The sequence below is a fragment of the Triticum aestivum genome, chromosome 4B (genome assembly GCF_018294505.1).
Source record: "Triticum aestivum cultivar Chinese Spring chromosome 4B, IWGSC CS RefSeq v2.1, whole genome shotgun sequence".
In the NCBI taxonomy this organism is placed as follows: Eukaryota; Viridiplantae; Streptophyta; class Magnoliopsida; order Poales; family Poaceae; genus Triticum; species Triticum aestivum.
In genome coordinates, this window is record NC_057804.1 from 36,347,629 (window position 1) to 36,370,631 (window position 23,003).

The following is a 23,003-nucleotide window of genomic DNA, read 5'->3' on the forward strand; positions in this document are numbered from 1 at the left end:
AATGTATATATAAAGACCGATGATCCAACAAATAATTTATTGCGAATTAAGATCTATTTATGCGCTTAGATATTCTCGCACAATATGAGAAATGTTGTCATTCGCATAATATTTGAGAAAGTATAATAAAACTTCTTCCTCAACTCATAACCAAATTGTTTTTCTTTCGCCTACCCAGCCTTATCCTCACCGCAACCACCCATCTCACTTTCTTCCGTCACAACCAGTTCTCTCACCGCAAGCACCCCTCTCACCCGTTCTCTCCGTCACAGTGTTGCTGCCACCATGTCTCCCCACTATGGCATGTCTCTGCCGCCTTCCATCCACGCTCAGCGTCCCCTTCCCTCCACCGCGATGTCGCCCATCCCCTCCCTAGTTATCTATTTTGGTTAGATCCGATGAGCAACATTGAGCACATATATGTCACGGTGAGTAGCCAGAACCATCCGCAGGTGAGCCACGACATCAATATGGCCATCCTAGGGCGATTTCTAGTGCCATGGGCTTCATACAACATGATTTCTACCTCAGATAAGCCGTGTCGTCGATCTGGCCATCCCAGGTCAATTTCCGGTGCCGAGGGTTACCTGCAGGTAAATTGGTGTCTTGTGCAACCACGTCCGTGGCTCCTTGCCCCGCAAGACATTAGCTGGATGGTGTCTTCCCCTGGATCCATACCAAGTTAACTGTCGATGTGTTGCTACACGAGCACACATATTTTGGTAGTTTAATATAAACCTTTATAGGATACTCATGCAAATAGGCGGTGTTATCGACAATTCTTGTACCATTAAATAACTTTTCATCTTCTTTTCTTTTTCTTATTTCATCCACTATTTTCGTCTCTCCACCCTCTATCCAAACTTTCCACCTCCGGCGGTGGTGCATGATACATTCAACTCACAATTCCTCTTACACCCCACTCACACACATATCAAAATTCAAACCTGATGGTGCAGTTGTGGTATATTTCACAACATGCTTGTGTTAATAAGATTTCTGTGCAATTTTCAATCATGACACGGTAAACGTACACGGGGTTTCTACTTGCACCCAATGTGCACCCAGATGAACACAAAAGTTTGATAAACTAAAATTGATTTTTTGTTTTTTAGTGAACATTGACAGTGTTTCACCTGTGTGCGAATTTTCATGATGGAATCACATTCTTAGTGGTCCGGGCAAAAAAAGTCAATGCTCCAAGTCTCAAAGTTTGAAAGCATATTGAAGCACTAATTTTGTCACCTCCACGAATGTGATTTCATCACGAAAAATAGAGATGTCATCATGAAAAATTGCACACAGGCGAAGGACTAAGCAATGTTTGCTGTAAAAAATGTTTTTTAATGTTTTACTGTTCATGACATTGTCACGGACTAACTCATCAATATATGGTAGTGAACCACTGGAGATAATTGGCGCCTTCAGCTTGTTATAGCTCTTTTTGACTAATTACACATAAGTGCCTCACATTGATACTTGATACCGCAATAGTCATGGTAAAAAACGGTTGTGCCGTCCTAAACACCTTTTTCCTTAAAGGGTCCTAAACACCTTTTTCCTTAAAGGGTCAAGACAATACAACTGAAAGGAGTTTCACACATGACATCTGCATAACAAGATGTCCAAACATCCATCCATTTGATGTAATCACTCATTTCATTTCTCAAGATAGGAGAACATATCCCTACGAGCATGCACACTAATTTCATTGACACAAGCAGATTCCTAATCCTATATAGGAACATTATTCCCTGGGTGTTTATTACCCGTCGAGCGCTTGGTACATTGTCGCCACAACTACGGGTGTCTGACTTCGGCAACCTCAAGAAGGATTTATACGAGCATGAATTCAAACAAAAGATTAGTAGGTCATCAAATATAGTGTAATACACCAGTGAATCAGTAGCATCAAGAACCTAACCTCAATATCACACATACCTCATGCATGATGGAGAGAGCCAAAATTTCCTAGGTTGTCAATTCTCAAGTACCTAACGGTGACAGTTCAGAATTACATAAAGGTATACAATACAATTAGTATATTCCATGATAGAGTAATTATGCATGTAAATGATGGTCTGAGAAGCACTGCATTTTCTATTAACCAGTAGAATGTGAAAACAAAATCCTATATCTAAGAACTAATTTTGTCTGAAGAGGAAATGTTTGGCTCTACTTTAGATAAATGAAATGGATGTCATGAGTTCGCTACAACAAGCAACAAGGTATGTATATTTTGAATTTGTGACATGTTTCCGCTAGGTACTATACAAAGACTAAGACTACCATTAACACTAAAATTCAAAATTTGTTGTGAGCATAAGACAAGAAACAACAACTAAATATTGCATGTTGCAAACTCCTTGCCTACCTTTTAGAGAACAAACACAACAAAGCTACTAATATTTGCAACAAAAAAAGGAGGCACCAAATCTCTTTCTTCCAGACCCGAGAGCGCCCCAAGACCACATGAATTCTTTCTCAATCAAATGGATGATTAATCATTACAGGTTAACATTAGCTACGCAGGCAAGTATAGATCTGAGAGAGAGAGAGAGAGAGAGAGAGAGAGAGAGAGAGAGAGAGAGAGAGAGAGAGAGAGAGAGAGAGAGAGTAAGAGGTTGCTCCTGCTCATACATATTCCAACTTTTCCTTCTATTCATATTTTGATCTATGCATATAAAGAGGCGGGCATTAACACACATACATATTCCAGCTTTTCCTTCTATTCATGTTTTGAACTATGCCTACAAAGAGGAGGGAATTAGCACGCACACACGCAAAGAGATATGCATTAGCAGGGAAGAATGAGAGAGAGAGAGAGAGAGAGAGAGAGAGAGAGAGAGAGAGATGAATCTTCTCCAAGCCGGAAGGCAGAGCACAACCCGCTTCCTCTCCCACGTGGCAACCCCTCAGCATCCTTCTGAGCAGAGCACAATCAGCAGTACCACAACATGCATGCTTCCTGTTACGAGAGCATCTCTCCATCCTTGAACCTACATGCCATAGTCGTTCGCCGAGCCCACCATTAGTGCATAGAAGGTCAGTTGCATGCCCCTACCATCTACTCTCCCACGCTCGCCCGACATACCCAAGCCCAGCTGAGGCAATGGACGAAACGGCCTCTGTCGTGCCAAGCGGCATCACCGTGGTGTGTGCAACGACTGCACTAAGGACCGTGGTTTTGACCCGGAGACCATACTCGTTGCTTTGTCTTCTTCCTTCTCTTCCTCCCCTTTGTCAGCAAGAAGATCACAACTGATTTGTAATATTGGAAGCAACGGTACCCCAAAATCCAATCCCGTTTCCCAAAGCACATACGCAGCCTATACATGATGGCAGATGGCTCAAAATAAGACCAGGAAAAATAAATCAATTGCCATAGACTGAAGTACAACCAACATTTGGGATTGCAAATAAAGTAAATACATGGCAATTTTTAGTTTTATAGCATGGCAAATTTACTTCATTTTCCATGGCAAATGTTTTTACTCCACATTTTTGCATGGCAAATTTATACGTTTTTTGCCATGGGTTTTTTTAAAATGAGATGGAAAATTTCACCTCAGATTTCTATTTTTTTAATGGCAAATTTTACATCAAATTTCTACTTTTGCCATGGCCAATTTCTTCTTTTTTTCATGGAAATTTACCTCAAGTTAGGTGACAAATTTTACTTTATTTTGCCATGGCAATTTCTACAATATTCTCCACATCAAATTTTACTATCAAATACATCGCTACTTTTGTAGAATGGTAAATTTATTTTTTTTTCTTCCTTGGCAAATGTTTTACTCCACATTTTTTCCATGTCCAAAAATACTTTTTCTTTGCCATGACAATTTTTACTTTCAATGACAGTAGCATTTTCTTACTTATTTTGCCATTGCAAACTTTACTATGTTTTCAACGGCAAATGTATTTTCACATACATGGCAAATTCATTTCTTAAAGTTTTTCATGGCAAATTCATCCTTTGATTGTCATGACATATGTACTATGAATTTACCATGACATTTTTTTACTATGAATCTGCCATGGTTAATTTATTTTTACCACGAATCTGCCATGGGCATTTTTTTTATGATGGCACTTTTTCTGCTTTTTAAATATGATGACATTTTTTCTAGCACAACATAGTTGGGCTTTATTTGTGAAAGAAAAATAAAATCCAGGCTTTTTTTTACAGGGAGAAGGCCTGTGGGGGGAGATGTACAATGCGTTCGAGCGAGGGGGTTCTCCCATGGAACGATGTTGTTCGGTACGCTGGTCCTCCTGCCACATGTGTGGGCATTTTTAATGTTTGCCCACACAGTGTCGTGTAGGCTGGCTCCTGGGTATGACCAGACGAGTCGTGTGGTCGGGTGTCCATTGTCGTCACACGTGTGGTGAATATCAGAGTCCAAGAAATAAAAGATGAAAGTATTAGACAAGCAACTCAGAATGTCAAAGAATTAAGCAATATATATCAAAAAGAATGCTAAGGTATAGTAAAAAGAACATCATACTACAGCCCTTGGTTTGATCCGCTGAACAAACCGCTGGGGGAGCGGTACACGGATGTACCAGTCCGCTTGCTTAAATCCAGTTATTAGGGAAATGCTGCGCTCACACGGTGCACCATATTTCAAAGATGCATATTATATAAATTAATAATGGTTGCTAAGACACAATAAAAATTCATCAGACAAGGGCCCTTGGTGCCATCCGCGATATTAATTGTGCATGATGTTGATGATCTTCAAAATAAACATTTTTTTAGGGGGAAAAAGAAAGTACCAGACAAGCTGCGGGAGCGGTACACGGATGTACCAGTCCGCTTGCTTAAATCCAGTTATTAGGGAAATGCTGCGCTCACACGGTGCACCATGTGAGGCTTGCAAAGTTCCCGTTTGCCCCGCTCATCTACGGTCATAGGCAAGCGCCATCAAGCCCGGCGATGAGCAACGGTTGAAGTGCTATTTTAAAGTCGTTGAAATTCTTCTCGTATAGCTGTGTGGGACTAAAAAGATACCCAGCCTTTTCTCCAAAAAAAAAAACCCAGCCTCCTTTCAATTTCAAGAAAAAAAATAAAAGATACCCAGCCTCTGGTCTCTTGGGCTGCGCGTTAGAGTTTTCCCTAGGGCCCGCAGAGACCGGTCCACATCCATCCTAATGGGCCGGGCTGCGAATCCACGCCGAAACCCTAAGCGCGCAGCCGGCCGTTCCCCTGCTGACCATCGCCGCAGACAGAGGTCGGAAGAAGAGGAAGGAAAAGGCGCTCTCTCTCTGTCTCTCCCACACGGCGGCGCGGTGTAGCCGGCGGCGGCGATGGCTTTCTGGCAGGCGCGCGACTTCCTGTTCTGCGGCGTGTGCGGCACCCTCCTCGACTTCAACTCCCACCGCTACGCCTCCTGCCCTCTCTGCGGCTTCAAGCGCAAGGCCAAAGGTCTCCCTCTGTCTCTGCGGATCCCGAATCACGGAGTTCTTGACCCCAACCATCCTTGTGTCCGGCAATCCCGTGGCTAATGCCTTGTTTTCTGCAGAGATCGAAGGGAAAGAAACTCGCTACGCGGTCACCGCGGAGGTACGCCTCTCTCTCTCTCTCTCTGTCAAAATCAACGAATTGTTCCAGGCGAAGAACTAGGTGTGCAAGAATGGCTTATATACTTTGGCTAATTAGATTGCAGTGTCGTGTTTCTTGAAGGAATACACTGGTCCTGCCAAGCTACTGCTGGACCTGGGCTTTTTTTTTCAGAGAAAATTGCTCAATCTTTTGTAAGAATGCATCAATTAGCTTCATAAATCAACGGGACAAATTGCATGCTTTAAGAATTGATGATTTTCTAGCTCGGCACGTGTATGCTACCCTAGAACTGTTAATACTTTGACAATTTTGATCTTGTGGTCTAGCTAGCATAAGATACCTGTTGATTCTAGACCCTGCTAGCTTGGCATGGGCAGATTCCTTTACTAGGCAATACAAGTTTCGATTTCCGGAACACGGGCTTGATTTTGAATTACATATGTTGTTGACAGGATATTAGAAGAGAGCTAAAGATAAAACCGTTTGTGGTTCTTGAATCGGCGCCGAATATGGACATAGTCGTGCAAAGATCCCTGGTAAGCTAAATTGTTTGCCTTTCCCCCCTGGTTATTACTCCCTCCGTCCGGAAATACTTGTCATTGAAATGGATGTATGTAGATATATTTTAGTTCTAGATACATCCATTTTCATCCATTTTGATGACAAGTAATTCCGGACGGAGGGAGTACTTTCTGGATGGATGGATAGATACCTTGAGCGATTCACATATACGCTGTTCTCTTCTGCCTTTAGACAGAGCGAGCCTGTCCAGAATGCAACCATCATGAACTCGAATATTACACCAAGCAGGTTATTTGCTGACCTTCAGCTTTAGCTATGATTTTCTCTTTCTGGTTCTGAATCCTGCCGACCTTCTTGACGTGCAATTGCAGCTTCGGTCGGCGGATGAGGGGCAGACTATCTTCTACGAGTGCCCGGAGTGCGGCCACGCATTCAACGAGAATACCTAAGAGAAAAGTTTTCTACTATCAGGGTATGGGTATGGGTGGAAGAATCTGCTCCTGCCATTGGTTGACAATCGATGTTCACCGAAATTTCGCCTGCCATGGGTTGACCATTGATGTTCCAGCTTTTTGGCGTGTATTCTAATCTTCAATGTTACCTGGGATATGTTAATGCTCCTTTCTATCTAACGGTTTTTGATGGAACCTGTCTGTCTGATGTATTTGACTGAATGTGGCCATAGAAAGAGCAGGATATATTGTTTCTAAAGGTGATTGGACTGGTTGCTGCATTTTAGTACTGCATCGTGATTATTCAAAAGTAATACACTCTCGACCGATTCATTTTGTGATGGTCAATGCACTCAAAAGTTATACACACTTGTTGACCGATTCATTTCGTGATAGTTAATGCCCTGCGTATATATATTCCTCTCGAGTTGAGCTTCACTGACTTTGACTCAGTTTAAGAAAAAATTATCTATAACCAAATATATCTCGTGATGAATCTAGTGTTGATTTGGTACTCTAGATGTTCGATACTTTTTTTCTACTCTGCTGGTGCTTTAGGAATCTTATTAGGTGGTGCATTAGCCATCTTACAAAGTTTGACTTTATAAAAAACTAATACGCAATATATATTTTGGGGCAGAGTGATTTCGGGGCATGGTTCTGTTACAAAAACTTGTACTATTCTATGAAATCAAGCCAGATTATACACAAATTTCATCATGCCAATATAAGAGAATTATATGCTTCGTTTTACCAAATAATAAAGCCTTAATTTTAATCTTTCACATTTAAGTCAACGGATCTCGAGCTAATTAGTTAGGTAAAAATATACTCTAGATGCACCAGGCAATTTAAAGAAACTGATACTGCCAGCAAGAAATTTGGAGCATTGGCATTGACCAGATTTATACCCAGTGAATGTTACGGCAACAGTTCTGAGTACAGGTAAACCTACTCCATCCCCAATGACCTGCCACAATTACGACAATTCTGAGACCATCTTCACTTTCAGGGGTTGTATTCTGAATACAGTAAACCTTGACCAATCTTGGGCACCCAAGGCCGATGATGGGAGCAAAAAAAGAAAAAAGAAAGAAAAAACAGAGCTCCTAGGTGACTCATGCCAACTTATGGTCAAGGATGTTTCACCGACGATGACACCACAATTGTTTCCACCGCAAAACTGCACTCCGCTGGACGTCCATGGCTCACTTTCATCTGCAAAATTGATAGTAGCAATTAGATGGAACAGCATCGCATATGCGATGATTAACTGCACATAAAACTGGTGCACTTACATGTACAAGATCCACACCACCCGAGCGCCTTGTAAACTTTTTGGTTACTTCAAATAAATCAAACCTCAGTATAAACACGGCTATGTTTCAGGTTTCATCGGAGGCTCGTCCTTCAATCCTTTCGTCAGCAGATCATAATTGATGGATGCAAGTTGTGAAAGATTCTGCAGCAAGAAGAATTTAGAAGAATGATATGCAGCATATATGCATGAGGGGGCTACTAATAAAATTTCACGGATGTATATTTAAGGACTAATATCATACTATTTGAAACCAGATCGCAATCACAATGACAGGTGAAAACTGTTATTTGCAGTGTCGCGTCATTATTAATAATTGGGATGGATTCTCTGGTCAGAAAAAATTATAGGGGTGATGTGCGGAATATAGGCACAAAAGGGACTGGATGTACAGTTTAAGGACTGGTTTCGCATTTGAAACCAGACCACAAATGCAGTGACAGGTCAAAACTGTTATTTGCAGTGTTAGAACATTACTAATAACTTTAGTAATCTATGTATAATTGTACTATGTGTATAATGTGTTGCAGTGAAATGATTGTGCCACACTCAATGGGATAACTGAACTATTGCTTAAACCAACTCACCCATAGATGACCAGCATTTATAGTAACTATAGCATTCAATATTTGCCTCTGGCAACTATGGCATTGGATTGTGTGGAATATTTGCATCTGGCTCTTAACAGTATAAGATGATGTTAAAATGGTGATATTTAATGCCAAGCAGTGGACAAGACGCGTAAATTTTGTAAAAATGGTTGGATGTAGAAACTATTACAAGATAGCAGATTTAGGGATCACAAAATTCTACTACAGAACTACCAAGTTTTAGGATGCGTCCAAGTCCCACTCAGGCTCACGTCATACGCACAAAATACTGAACCATTCCCACACGGCACGCCAAATTGCCTGTCCACCAATTGGACAAAGCAATTTTCAGCATGTAACCAATATCGGATTTATTTTCAACATAATGTGTCAGCCAAGGTTTACGAGTCGACAAGTCATTCCGAGGTTGAGACTCGTAGACTAATCATGACTAATCGACACTAGTCGACACTGAAGTTGCAACTCATAGATAGCCGACACTGAGAGCCTGTTTGGGACTGCTCTGCTCCTTAAAATTCCACTTTGTTCCAGAAAACACAAGCCAAACGGGGTAGCTCCATGATATGCCGCTCCGCAAAAAAACTAGAATCTGGGGTACAGTTCCCAGTTTTTTATGAAGCTCTTTAGGGGGTGCTCCAAAGAACTCTAGAAGGCGGAGTTGGGTGGAAATTACCCACCACTGCCACTAGTAAGTGGATACCCCTTCGTTTCTCCCCCTCAACCAATCAAATAGATCCTTTCCACCAAATTTCTCATTCTTGAAGCTGGAGCTAGATGGAAGCCAAACATTCTCTTTGGTAGTGCTACAACTTCTGGATGAAACTGCTCCAAAGTGAATTTAGTGGAGCGAAACTGATTTTGGTGAAGCGGAGCAGTCCCAAACAGGCCCTGAAGTGTAGTCAGCCCTGGAGTTGAGACTCATAGGCTAGTCCTTTAATCCATGGTGAAAGAACATGTGGTGCCCCCATGTGTGGTTTTGGTAATTGATGACATTCTCTATGGACTGATGGTTGCATTGAGTTATATTAGAAGGATTTGTCCATAGGCATTTCTTGAAGTCCATGTGTTGGTTTCAAGGAGTTTATGAGTTGACCAAGGTGCTATTAAGGAATTATCCAAAGATTGGTCATGTGAGTGTTGAGCTTATTGCAAGCATGTCTTGAAGACGAAGATTGTGTGACCATTCATGTTTACCTTCAAGACATCTTCCAAATGAAGAGAGTTGGAAAGATTCAAGGTTGATAATGACTAAGTACAGAGAGTGATTCAAGTTGATCAACACACAAAGCGTAGAAGATGTACCGAGAGGGATCAAGTGATCCCATGGTATGGTAAGCATTGTCCATTACGCTTTGTGTACTTACCCATGGTCTATGTGAGAGTTCTATGTGGGGTTAGGTATGTGTCCATGGGCTTGCGTCAAGAGGAAGATATCATACAACCCATGGAGAGGATGACATCAAGTGGTGATCGTCATCAAGATTGCCATGTGCAAGTTCAAGTGGAGCATAACGAAGAGATCAAGTGCTTGAAGCTTGCTGTCCATTGTGGTGACAATGGACTTGTGAAGATGTGCGGAAGAGTGGCTCACCCATAGTGGTTTATGGGGGAGCAATCAACTGGTCTTCATCGACCCAACGCAATCAAGAAAGGTGGTCCATCTTGAGGAGGACAAGATCGTCATCATCTAGCTCAAGTGGATTATGCGCAAGGCAAAGGTTTTCCCTTGATAGGTCTATGTTTTACCAGTCTCATGGTGGTAGTTGAGAGACCGGGTTATAGGATCAGTTGCCGTACTATCAAGGGGGGATCTCAATGAGTAGCTAGATCGTATCGTTCGTAAAGAGCTCAAACCATTGCATCCTTGCATCATCTTTCTTGGTTCTTGTTTGGTGTTTCTCTTTGTGAGTTTTAGAGCTTGGTCATCTTCATGACAAGCTCGAGTTCATCGAAAACGGAGTTCACATGCATCTTCTATGATGTTTTCGATGTTAGAGGTTATGCCGGTTCTTCTCTGTTGGAGGGTTCACTCCTCTATATGTTAGGCATACCTCCCTTGCCTCTTCTTACTATAACGAGTCGTTGTTTTGATACTACTCGTCGTCTTCTATCCAACAAGCTTGAGTTTGCTCAATTCGGAGCTCATTTGCAGAAGTTGTGGCAGTTCTGGTTTTCCTTGGAGTATGCTTGTTTTCGTGCAAGTGGCATAAGGGAGGCGCCAGCGGTAGTACCGCGGCCCCGAAGCGGCAGTACCGCTGAAGGCCACAAGCGGTAGTACCGTTGTTAAACAACGGTAGTACCGCCCACGGCCACAGGCGGTAGTACGGCTCCGGTTCCGCGCTAGTACCGCCTTGACTCGAGACCTGCGTGTCTCGTGTCGGGTTCAGCGGCAGTAGCAGCGGCAGTAGGAGCGGTAGTACCACTTGTAAGCGGTAGTACCACACCTACTACCGCTACTAGTGCCACTCAACGGCCCTCCTCTTTGTTCCTTCTCCCTTAGGCGTTGTGCGAGGTCCCGGCGGTTGTATCGCTGGGCCGAGCGGCAGTACCATTGCGGCCAGCGGTAGTACCGCTCCCTGGAGTGGTAGTACCGCCCGCTGCGGGCTGAGAATGGGGATAACAGTTGGTTTTTTTCCCTCCTATAAAAGGGGGACTTCTTCCCCATTGAGCCTTATCCCTTTGAGCTCGTGTTCTTCCCCAACTGTTGACCTTCTTCGAGCTTGCTATCTCTCAATCCCTCCATGGATTCTTGCTAGTTTTGGGGGGAAAAGAGAGAGGAGATCTAGATCTACGTTTCCACCAATCACTTTCTCCTCTATGTGAGGGGAACCCTTTGGATCTAGATCTTGGAGTTCTTTGTGTTCTCTTCTTCGTTCTTCCTCTCATTTTCCTCCCTAGCATTAGTTGCTTTGGTGGGATTTGGAAGAGAAGGACTTGGGCACTCCGTGTGCCCTTGCCATTCCATTTGGTGCATCGGTTTGAGTTCTCCACGGTGATACGTGGAAGTTTCTAGTTGAGAAGCTTATTACTCTTGGGTGCTTGGTACCCTTGAGCTTGTTCCTCTTGGGTGCCTTGGTGCCCTAGACGGTTGGTGGTGTTCGGAGCTCAATCATTGTGGTGAAAAGCTCCGGGCAAGCGTCGGGGTCTCCAATTAGGTTGTGGAGATCACCCCGAGCAATTTGACGGGTTCCGATGACCGCCCCCAAGGGTTGCCAAAGTGTACAAGTTCGGTGACCGCCCCCAAGGGTTGCCATTTGAACGGGTTCGGTACCGCCCTCAAGGGTCCCTAGTGGAATCACGACATCTTGCATTGTGCGAGGGCATGAGGAGATTACGGTGGCCCTAGTGGCTTCTTGGGGAGCATTGTGCCTCCACACCGCTCCAAACGGAGATTAGCATCCGCAAGGGTGTGAACTTCGGGATACATCGTCGTCTCCGCGTGCCTCGGTTATCTCTTACCCGAGCCCTTTACTTATGCACTTTACTTTGTGATAGCCATATTGTTTCTTGTCATATATCTTGCTATCACCTAGTAGTTTACCTTGCTTAGCATAAGTTGTTGGTGCACATAGGTGAGCCTAGTTGTTGTAGGTTTTGTGCTTGACAAATTAACCGCTAGGTTTATTCCGCATTTGCTCAAGCCTAAACCGCAATTATTTTAAAGCACCTATTCACACACACACACACACACACACACACACACACCCTAGGCGACATCCATGATCTTCCACATGGTGTCAGCCGGGGTGGGAATTTTGGTGCACCCTAACGTTTGTGATAATTGACATTTAGATCAATAGCTCTGTGAAATTGGTCCTTGAGCTGTCGATCTCTTGCAATTTGTGTATAAACTTGTAATATTCAAAATTTACTCAAGAAAGAAATGTAAGCTACATTTGATATAGTGGAAAGGGAAGGGCTAACACACACACTTGGGGAACAGTTATCTATGTGTTGATATACTTCAATCATCATTGGATTGAACGAAAAAGAAGGCCTGTGAAGCTGTAGGTTTACCTTGAACGAGAAGTTGCTGAAAGAGTAATTGACATTTGGGCCGGATTCAAAGTCGGTGGGGCCACCTCCATGCTCATCCCCCTAATTCACACAATTTTGAAACAGTTTACCAAAGGAACTGAAGAACATAAAGGTGGATTAACAATCCGCAATTAAAACAGTGTTTTTTTTGTGGCTTCCTACAACTACTGAAATTGCTTAGTCATGTTATTTTCAATCATTTGAGACAAATTATCCATACCATGTCATCTTGGTGATTGCTCACGCAACTACTGCTGCCACTAAGGCTTCCATTCTCACTGGAATCCTCGAACTCATAGGCTTCATATATGTTTTCATCTGATGGATTCCAAGAGTAACGACTGGTGAAGTAGCTGGTATCAAATGCACTATCTGAGGAGGGAACAAAGGCAGCCTGCAAATGATTTTTCGGTTATCCCTGGCATGCCTGTACAAAAGAGATGCATTTTATGTCTTCAGAAAATAATCATTAACCCTATCTCACCTTCTGCCTAGCAATGGTATCCCAGCTAACATCCTTAAAGAATGGATGTTGTTTGACCTAAAGGAAATAGGATTAGCAACATCAATCAGGTATATATCATAAAATATTATATTTTAATAGAGTATCGATGAAATAAAGTTCCATGAAAGGAGATTTCTAGCACCATCAAAATACCTCAGAGGCACCATCTGATCCTAGACGTTGATGAGGGTCTTCTGTCAAAAATCTGGAGGAAGTTGTCGTAAGATCACTCTAGTCTTACTTAAACAATATCCGCAATTAACTAGATCAAACGTTTAGAATTTGAGCATGAAGTTGCTAAGTGGTCTTGTAACTGAAATCTGCACCGTCGATGCCATGCCTATACTTAAAAGTTAAAATGTACAAAGATTCCAGACTGTATATTCCAGTGAGAGCACGGGTGACAAACATAGCATATACGGAACATGCTACTACAGTAGTACTATTATCCTATGCATAGAAATTGCAAAACTATAAAAGCCTGTTCTATGTCATTTCAAAGTAGAGAGCAAATGCCAAGCTATCCGGCTAACAACTAAACTGTTTGCAAGGACATGAGTGCGGAAGTACTAGTGTCTAGTTTGACTCTAAATCCCACCTGTGTAATACAACCAACAATATGAAATTCTAACTAATAAACTTGACCTGAAGCAACTTGTGTGGTGATCTAACAGTTGAAATAAGCAAGATATATGTCAGTTTACCCCCAACAGCCTATAAATGAATAACAACGGATTACACCTTTCAGGCTTCAATTGTCTAGGTGAATCTCATGATAGACCCATAGCCACAATGCTATATTTGGTTGTTTACTAAAATCTCCTTTTGGGAGAGAAGGGTGGATTGTTAGTGTGTATGATTTAGAAGATATAATTAGTGGACATGTATGGTTAGATTTCTTTTGTGTATTGCAACAATAAAAATGAATGCAGCCCAATCATGCAATAATATTAGCCCTTTAACTCCCAGGCAATGTTCAGCATATCGGTAACTTGTACCATACCGGTCGGGTGCTGAGTAGAGAGAAATAGGCAAACTTTCCAGTTAATCGTCCCATAATTCACTTAATCGGCAATTCAGTGACCCACTGAGTAGCGATTAACTGACCGAGATGCCGATTAACTGGTCATATTTGGAACAGAGCTCCCAGGTCACAACTCCCCAAAGTACACATATGACAAAGCACAATACCTAAAGCCCTTAATTAACATTTGAGCAAGAAGCAATAACATACAATCGTGTAACGCTATAAACATTAGTAATTAAGTACTCAGATGGTTCGAAAAAAATTCTTACTTGTCAATTAGATCTTTCGCTTCAAAACTCATCTCTTCTGGGACATGTGGCCAAGGTATTTTGCGATTAAGAATATTGTCAAAAATTGTCTGCAGAAACAAGTACAACAAGAATGTCAAGTTGCATCAACACGTCCAGATAACAGAAACCAACATTTAGTTCTAGCGACCAACATTTTATACAGAAAATGCAAAGTATGGTACCTGAGGGTGCTCTGCATTAAATGGAGGTATTCCAACAAGTAACTCAAAAAGAATTACACCTACAGACCACCAATCTGCACTAGTACCTGTGATGCACACAGCAAAAAAGTAATAGTCAAAATCAGAAGAAAACATAGAATTTAAACAAGAATTATGTTTATAATTTACCATGCCCTGTCCCCAAAAGGATTTCTGGTGCTAAATAATCAGGGGTTCCAACCGCAGAACGCTTTTGTCGCCGTGCTCGGTGATCCATTTCCTCTAATTCATTCATCTGAGGTTCATCATCTCCATACAATGAAGCCCCACTAACAGCAGGGCCAGATAGATCATCTGTGCTATTGATCAGACCAACCTTGGACAACCCAAAATCTGTCAACTGAAGGCAATTAAGATTAATAAGCAGCATAAATATTAAGAGGAAAAGGACATGGTATCCCAATAACGAAAATGGTATGTTTCCTGCCTGTAAAATGCTTAGAAAATAGGATACTGAGTATGGAAGTAGTGGCGAATGAAACAATTTTAGGCTACAAGAAATGAGATATCAGAAACAAACTCGTGTCACAAATATGTTCTTTAATTATGTATTGCACCTCGTAAATGAGCCAATGGATCTGCACTAAGCTTAAATTTGACAGTGCCTTATGTTTTCAGGAATGTTAAAAATCTGACATAAGATTTTTAACCATGGAAAATTGAAAGTTTTTTATGGAAAATTATGTTGTCGCGAGGATGGGAATTTCCTTTAGCAAGCATGGTAAATCCTGGCAAAAAACTGAACATGGCAAGGAGTTGCCATGCTTGCTAAAGGAAAAATCGCTATCCTCATGACAACATAATTTGTCACTAAAAACATTCGATATGCCATGCTTAAAAATCTGAAGTTCAATTTGTAGCGAAATCCTATGCTTGCTAAAGGAAAAATTGATATCCTCATGACAACTAACTTGTCATTAAAAACATTCGATATGCCATGCTAAAAATTCTGACGTTCAATTTGTAGCGAAATCCTATGTTTTTCTCCTAGGAAAAAAGCTCATGGTTTTTTAACATTACCTAATACGCTAACACCAAGCTCAGAGCCTCTGAAATCAAAAAAAAAAAGACAACATGATGGCATTGTAAAGTTTCTAATCACGCATCATGGACTTGAATATTGATTATACTCAATAGCATGTAAGTTGGCTGGTTATTTTATCTCCTGTTACAAATCTACTTTTCTTCAATCAAAGTAAATACAAGCAGTAACCAAACAGAAATAAGAACAACATTTGAAAAATAAGAATGTTATTCTACCCCTATCAAATGTGGAACATACGATGATTAGGAGAGAAAGGTTAACAATCATCTGTGTGTGTTACCTTTACATGCCCATCATGAGCAATCAATAGGTTGTCAGGTTTTAGATCTCTATGAACAATCTGCATGGAGTGCAAATATTCCAAAGCTAGCACCTGCAGGACATTATTTCTTTAAAATTGGCAGGGAGAAAATGAGAAGTATTCAGACACAAACTTGTAAATGAACTTACAACTTCTGCAAGATATACACGAGCAACATCTTCATCCAAGCACCCTAAATTTCTCAGTAAAGAGTACAGGTCACCTCCATTTAAGTACTCCATGACCAGATACAAATTTTCCCGAGAGGTAAACGAATAGAAGAAACGAACCTTCCAAAAGCATAACCATTTTAGAATCAAGTTATATCCTAGTTGATAGTCATACTTGTAAGTTCACTCACCACAAAAGGATTCCTGACCGTGATCAATATATCACGTTCAGCCAATATACTTTCGACGGCATTTTTTCGAATCATATCTGCCTTCCTAAGTACCTGCTTAAAGTAAAACAATCAGCACATGAGTATCATAGAAGAGTATTCTTCGCCATGAAACAAATGAAAGCTATACCAGAGCAAGTTCAAAATTTGCAGCTGTACTTCTACATGAACATAAGCTGAGAAGTGTTTAGTGCTAAAATCGGTCCCGTGGTATTGATTTATGTAGTGTGTCAACATGCAATCAAGTCCTATCAAAAATCACAATACATGTACTCAGAAAGTGATCATGTAATATGATCCTTTCAGAAACCTACTTTTACCTGCTATAAATGAATAGGCAAAGATGGTAGTCCAGATTGAAATGTGTGAACTAACACTAGCTAATAGCTACACTCGACCTTTTCTTTTTCTTGACTTGGCAAGCTGGGAGCCAATACAAGGAGAAGATGAGTAAATACCCTACCTCTCAAATTTCCCATCCCTGAAAACTAAAATCCCACAAGAACTTCGCTCTGTCAGGACATTCATGTAAGCCCGCTAATGTTTTTCAATACAATTATTTGCTCCATGTCATTTTTGGTAAATTCACTAAAAAAAGATATACTGACAGATAACATGAGTATCTACAAAAAATACCTTTATAGCAAAGAGATCTCCTGTAGTTCTTTTCTTGGCCAAGAAAACACGCCCAAATGCTCCGCGGCTGATAGGTTTTATGATTTCAAAGTCATCGATTGAAGTACGATCCTTGACTGGATGAACAGGACTTGCCCGTAAGCTACGAACAACATCATCTTCTTCGTCCATTATGGTACTTGACGAGTCAACCTTGTCCATATCAACAGAGTCACAAAGCTGCAGGTATTTCTCCCTGAAGGATTTATGAAAATGAGAAGGCAGAATCAATTAAAGAGTTTAAAAAGGAAAATAGTAATACTGTTATAAATCAGCAAAAGTGAAGTTGCTGAAAGATTTGTTTTGACTCAGCAGATCCTCACCGGTGGAGTTTTTCTATGCGAGTGCCAAATGTTTGCACTGTGAGGGCTTCATGCTTCCTACGATTGACAATTTCTTGCAGATCTTCTATGCAGGTAACCAATTGGGATAAAGCACTTTCTTCATCCAGAGGAGTATTTGCAATACATCGTGCAATATCAGCAAGTTCAACAATCTGCACAGATTGAACGGAACTATTTTAGCAACTTGAAAACTTGATGATGAAGCCGAAGAAATATCAAATATGAAATGGTCAGCACATGTTACATTGAAATATATAATTAGATCGATACCAAAGATGCACAATTAGGAAGAACTATCCACATGTCATCCTCAAGTTATGGAGGCGTTTGGTTGGGCCATGGGTAAGTAAATGGTAAAGTAATGAGGATACACGGTGCTGCGGCTGTAACGAGGCGATTGCTCGTTTTGTTTGGTTAATCAATCAATAGAGATGAGAAAAAGCACTGCATTTAGGAGTGGCGCTGCATGATTCTCCTGCTGGACAGAGAGTTCGCCGGTCACCGTTCTTGGACGCCTAAAAGCTGAGAGGAGGTCGCACGATTCGAAGAGAGATTAGCGGCTGCAGCGGTGCCAATGGCGGCGGCAGCACATGCAGAGATGGCCGGTCGCCGGTGCCAGATACTGTGAGGCAGATATTGCAGCAACCAGATCTCTCGTGATGGCCGGCCACTGGCGTGGATGCTGCTCGACGGATGAGTGATGTGTCGGGGTCGGCATCTAGAGTGATGTGTCGAGGTCAAGCGAGAAGAAAGATCAGCACGGGATTGTTTAACGGGCAGGGGTGGGTGCCAGATACTGTGAGGCAGATATTGCAGCGACCAGATCTCTCGTGATGGCCGGCCACTGGCGTGGATGCTGCTCGAGGGATGAGTGGTGTGTCGAGGTCAGCATCTAGAGTGATGTGTCGAGGTCGGCATCTATACGAAGGAGATGTCAGGCAAGAAGAAAGATCAGCACGGGATTGTTTAACAGGCAGGGCTGGGCGTAATCGGCTTTGAACAGGGCTGTAATCTGATTCCACAGTATTTAATTCCAGCATAACTCAACCAAACATGAATAACAGGTTTGGATGACGCTGTAATCAGATGCCAGGCCAAAAACGGTGAAACAAACACGTCCTATATGGTACTTTCTGATTACATAACTTTGTGCTGGTACTAAAATAATTAATTCTACAATATAAGTATAATTTCCTAACAGAAAAAAAAACGCTAATGGGGATACAAGAATGATTTCACCTACTATCATGAAAATCTATGAATCCCTTTATGTCGTATTTATGTTATTTATTTTGAGCAGTTAACATTCAGAAGTTGCACAAATGCACTAAAATGTCATAACTCATAAACAAGAGAATAAAACAACAAACATCAGTACTCGGTATATATTATCATGGTTAATAGCTTTGCACATCAAACTCAAATAAACAAAGATACTAGCTACCTTTTCCAGTCTGGGTACTTTCACAACGACCAACTTTCTAGCAGAATGATCTGTTACTAATGCAAAAACATAGATATACATATAATAACATAAATTGTATGCATGGCTTACCTGTGGAAGATCATTACTCTCATTAATCGCACTTCTACCAGCTAAAAGCATGTCTATATGATTTGATCTTGGAGTTGTTAGTGGAGATCGAGGAGTCATACTTCCTGCCGATGATGTAGCCATTCCATGATCAGATTTTGGCCCAAAGCGAGTCTTACATGTCATTGAAGGAAGATTTTTTATGTCATCCAACGAAATAGTGTTATCAGCCTCTTGGAGATAGTCGGTCATATCAGCAGAACCTCTTCTAGACCAATCAGACAGTTTTGGAGAGGCGCCATCAGATTCTTCATTGATGCTTGGATTTGAAACTTTTGCAGCATCTGGGCTGCTGACAGAATTGATAAGGTCTCTCTGCGTATAAGACTCGACCAACTTTTCAAGTGTTTCTGCAACTCTTACTAAACGTTCATCAACGCTTACGCCTTTTTGGTCACACCTGTCAGCGATTGCACAGACTGCCGAATGATTTTCTACGTAATTTGTAGGGATATATTCTTCACATATGCGACACATTATTGAACCCTCTTCAGAAATATTTGGCTGGTCAGACCAGTGTCCCCATGAAGTTTTGTGTTGATGCTTGGGAGGAAGCGGTTGATGTGATACAGATTCTACTGGACTGGTTAACTCAACGCCGCTAGGAATCGTAGCGAGTGTATCTATTTTCTTAGTAGGCGATTCCTCTTTAATAGGGGTAGGTTCTTTTGGGGGCTTTGGGACAGGTGATGGAAAAGGTTTCCAGGAAGAAATCCGTTCTCTGGTTGGAGATTCAACCTCTTTCTTGATATCAGTGTCAAGGGGCAAAAGAATCTTAACAGGTTTTATCTCCTGGCTTCTTCTCCATTTCATATTATGCTGCTCTTGACTGTATGATTTTCTTGCGTCGCTTTTGCTACTTCTGCTTGTTGTTGTAGCATGTGGACCTGATTGGGTTAAAATCTTGTTATCAGCAGATTGTATAATCTTATCTCGCTGATCCATAACAATTTCGTCCTCAGCAAATCCACTCTCCTTGTGAAACTGGAGCAGCCTTGTACATCTTGTAAGGATAAAGAGCATCCGAGTGTAAAGCTTCTTCAGCACACCCATCGGGAGCTCCTGACGTTGATCATCCAAATCTTGCACTATACCTTCACATTGTAGCCAAAGTTCCCCGGGTGTCATTACAGAGCAGCTGCGTGCAAGTATTAACAAATCCTCCAAAGTTTCTTTCCACTCAGGATGAGAGTCTGCGTACTTCTCCATTACACTAACCAAGTCTCCCGCAAAAACTGCCAAATCTGTATTTACCTCTTCCTTTGCCTTCTCAAATCTCACCTGAATAACTTTTAACACCTCCTGCATAGATAACAGGTGACAAGATCGTAGTTATTGGGTAGTAAAAGAATCAGGCAAAAATAAAATAGAAGTGTGAAATGTGGATACAGCATTGATCATCATCCCACACAGAACAATAACTGAGATTACCTTCAAGTTGTATACGCCTCGAGGTTTCAAGAATGGGAATGGTCGGACCCCTTTGGAGTTCAACTCATGTGAAAAACTTTTTATATCTGAAGGGTTTCTCTTCCTTGGTGCACTGGTAGCCTGCATAATGGCCTTGAAGCGTGGAGACTCGGATTCCTTTGGCGTTTCACAGGCATCATATGCAGACTGTCAATTAAGATGTAGATGCAGAGGTGTAAGAAGAAAAAAGGGAAAGATGGACAACTCATCGTTTACTTGTAAGTAAGGTGTGGAAAGCATATACAAATACATCATTACCACGGTCGCTGGTATTTGGGGCGGAGTCCTCAAATCTCCTGAATGGTTCCGAAATGAATTAGATTTAGCTGTGTATAAGATAGATTAGATGCCCACGTATCAGATATGGTTGTGAAGACAAAAGGGCACCAGAGCAAAGGACCAGGTCAAATATAAACATCTATTAGAAGAACAAAGAGAACAAGCGCCACAAAAGAAAGCCACCAGAACACACAAACATGGTATCGAGTTATAGAAGACACACTTGGTTTTAATTTGCACAGAGAGATCCAGCAGTTGTTAGGTATTGCCCTATGGGCATACAAATGTAATAAAGTAGAATGTACTGCATTCGAGCCTACACGTAATCTTCATATGAGATTCATAAAATCAATTAAACCATGCACTATAGGATTGTAATCAGACTGCTATAGCAATACAATATGCATCTCTACAGTATCATTCAGTTCACTGCACCAAACACTTCAATATTACGAACTAATGATGCACAAGTGAATTGACGAATACGGCTCTGTACCCATGGACAAGTGTCAAGGAAGTGATACTGAGTGACGCCTACCAGGTGTCGGAAAAAAGACTATCATACAATGAATTGTTTGTATAGAATTAAGGGGCACACAATGCACTTATATTTAGTTGGAGTCGCCTTATGCTGAATCACTAAAACAGGTAAGCAATAACGAACATTCTCTTGCCGTTCTGATTTGGCAACGACTAGAAAATTCATTTCGTCAGCACCAGCTATCTGGATACGGCGTACATCAAGATGAGTTACGCACTCACGTCACCCGACAACTCAACACATCTAAGGTGAGACTACAGATTATCTGCTGTGTGATGTCTTATCGGAAGCCGCCAACTTAGTAAGTAATTGAAGAGCATGAATAGCTAGAGCCCACACTCCCATTCGCGGCCTATATGAGAGCTCACCACTAGACACTAGTACTAAGTTCTAAGCCCTAGCTTCCACCAACCAGTAGCCAGCTTACAGGACTATGCAGCAAGGCCATGAACAGAACTTGCAAACAGGGTATAAGTACACACGCAGGATCAGCACTACCTTTTGCGGCGCTCTTCCCTTCTGCTTCCACGGCCGTCCCCGCCGCTCCACGCACGGGTTGCACGGGCTGCTCGACCGCCTTTCCCTTGCCCCGGTTACTAGCACTGCCAGCGCTAGTGGAATCGGCCCAGGAGCTGACGGCCTTCTTCCCGGAGGTTGTCCCGGCCTGGGAGTGGCCGCGCGCGAGGTTGCTGCTCCCGAGCGCGGCGGCCATCCGCTGGCCCTCGTGCGGCAGCGGGCCGGATCTCGTCTTGATCTTGTTGAGGCCGAGCGAGGAGGCGAGGATCGGCGAGAGCGCGGCGGCGGGGGCGGCATCCCTGAGGTGGTGCTTCCTGGCGTCGGAGGGGCTGGAGGTGGAGGAGGCCGGGGAGGCCCTGGGGGAGAGCACGGCGACGGCGGCGGAGCCGAAGAGCTTGTCGCGCTTCTTGGGGGTCTCGGATTTGGGCTTCTTCTTGTCGGATCTGGAGGAGGCGGAGGAGGAGGCCGGCGAGGCCGCGGAGGCCGCCCCCGGCGCGGAGGTGGGCGTGCGCGGGCTGTTGCTGCCGTCGGGGCTGGAGGACTCGGACGACTTGTGCCGCGACGAGAAGAAGCGGCCCTTGAAGACCATCGTCGCCCGCCGGCGGGGAGCGGACTTCCGTCGAACAGGTGGGGGGCGGGGCGGGGCGAGACGGCACACACTGAGCGGAGCGAGGGGGAGGGGGAGCGTGCTGGTGGGGACAGTGCGGAGGAAATGTAGGGAGGGGGGCATTTGGGTCGCGTCCCCTCCCCGTCCGCGCCGGCTCTCGCGGCTGGCTCGCTGGCCCGCGTCGCGTCGCGTGCGTGCGTGACTCACCCTCGCCCCGCAGCAGCAACCGCGACTGGCGTTTGACTGGCCGGAAGGAAGGAGCCACTGGTGGTGAATTGGTATGGTGGTGGGCCGTGGCAGCGGGTCGGGTGGCCCGGCGAGGGGAGGGAAGACCGGGACGGCTCGGACGGGTAGGGCCGGGCTCAGGTTCATTTCGGCATCGAGATGCTGCGAGTGCGTCGGTCCAGTGGTGGTGGTCTGCCCGCGCTGGCTGCTAGGAACCCCGGTTTGGCAGGGTCAAAGATTCCAGGTCCAAGATGGATCCAGATATTTTTTTTTAAAACATACTACCTCCGTCTCAAAATATAAGAACATTTTTTATATTAATATAGTGTAAAAAACGTTTTTATATTATGGGACGGAGGGAGTAGTAATTTCATATTACTACCAAAGATTATAGCTTTATATGCGGCGACGGATGGCGTAGTTAAGCAATGATTACTGCCGAAGATCACAATC

The 23,003-nt window shown here is 42.9% G+C and overlaps 2 protein-coding genes across 2 annotated transcripts; one reads left to right on the top strand and one right to left on the bottom strand.

The window, feature by feature from the left end:
- The first annotated feature begins 5,195 nt into the window (after positions 1-5,195).
- Positions 5,196-6,802, top strand: LOC123090856 (DNA-directed RNA polymerase I subunit RPA12). Its single transcript, XM_044512209.1, has 5 exons — positions 5,196-5,431; positions 5,529-5,569; positions 6,022-6,105; positions 6,323-6,379; positions 6,463-6,802. The coding sequence occupies exons 1-5, from the start codon at positions 5,314-5,316 to the stop codon at positions 6,538-6,540; spliced, it is 378 nt and encodes a 125-aa protein (XP_044368144.1). The 5' UTR covers positions 5,196-5,313; the 3' UTR covers positions 6,541-6,802.
- A 608-nt stretch (positions 6,803-7,410) lies between these two features.
- LOC123090855 (probable serine/threonine protein kinase IREH1) lies at positions 7,411-22,474 on the bottom strand. The gene is made up of 18 exons (XM_044512208.1): positions 21,701-22,474; positions 20,641-20,708; positions 20,344-20,529; positions 18,874-20,214; positions 17,298-17,470; positions 16,936-17,170; positions 16,261-16,353; positions 16,049-16,189; positions 15,879-15,971; positions 14,683-14,893; positions 14,515-14,600; positions 14,312-14,400; positions 13,169-13,220; positions 12,995-13,051; positions 12,731-12,904; positions 12,490-12,570; positions 7,842-8,005; positions 7,411-7,761 (listed from the first exon to the last, which is right to left on the bottom strand). The coding sequence occupies exons 1-17, from the start codon at positions 22,446-22,448 to the stop codon at positions 7,922-7,924; spliced, it is 3,912 nt and encodes a 1,303-aa protein (XP_044368143.1). The 5' UTR covers positions 22,449-22,474; the 3' UTR covers positions 7,411-7,761; positions 7,842-7,921.
- Between the last annotated feature and the right edge of the window lie 529 nt (positions 22,475-23,003).

Coding starts and splice junctions, on each gene's coding strand:
- LOC123090855 (XM_044512208.1), bottom strand. CDS start 22,448: ATGCCCCCCTCCCTACATTTCCTCCGCACTGTCCCCACCAGCACGCTC. Junction 20,530..20,640: donor CCCAAATACCAGCGACCGTG/GTAATGATGTAT, acceptor CTTAATTGACAG/TCTGCATATGATGCCTGTGA. Junction 15,972..16,048: donor GTGTATATCTTGCAGAAGTT/GTAAGTTCATTT, acceptor AATGTCCTGCAG/GTGCTAGCTTTGGAATATTT.
- LOC123090856 (XM_044512209.1), top strand. CDS start 5,314: ATGGCTTTCTGGCAGGCGCGCGACTTCCTGTTCTGCGGCGTGTGCGGC. Junction 5,432..5,528: donor CTTCAAGCGCAAGGCCAAAG/GTCTCCCTCTGT, acceptor TGTTTTCTGCAG/AGATCGAAGGGAAAGAAACT. Junction 6,106..6,322: donor TAGTCGTGCAAAGATCCCTG/GTAAGCTAAATT, acceptor TTCTGCCTTTAG/ACAGAGCGAGCCTGTCCAGA.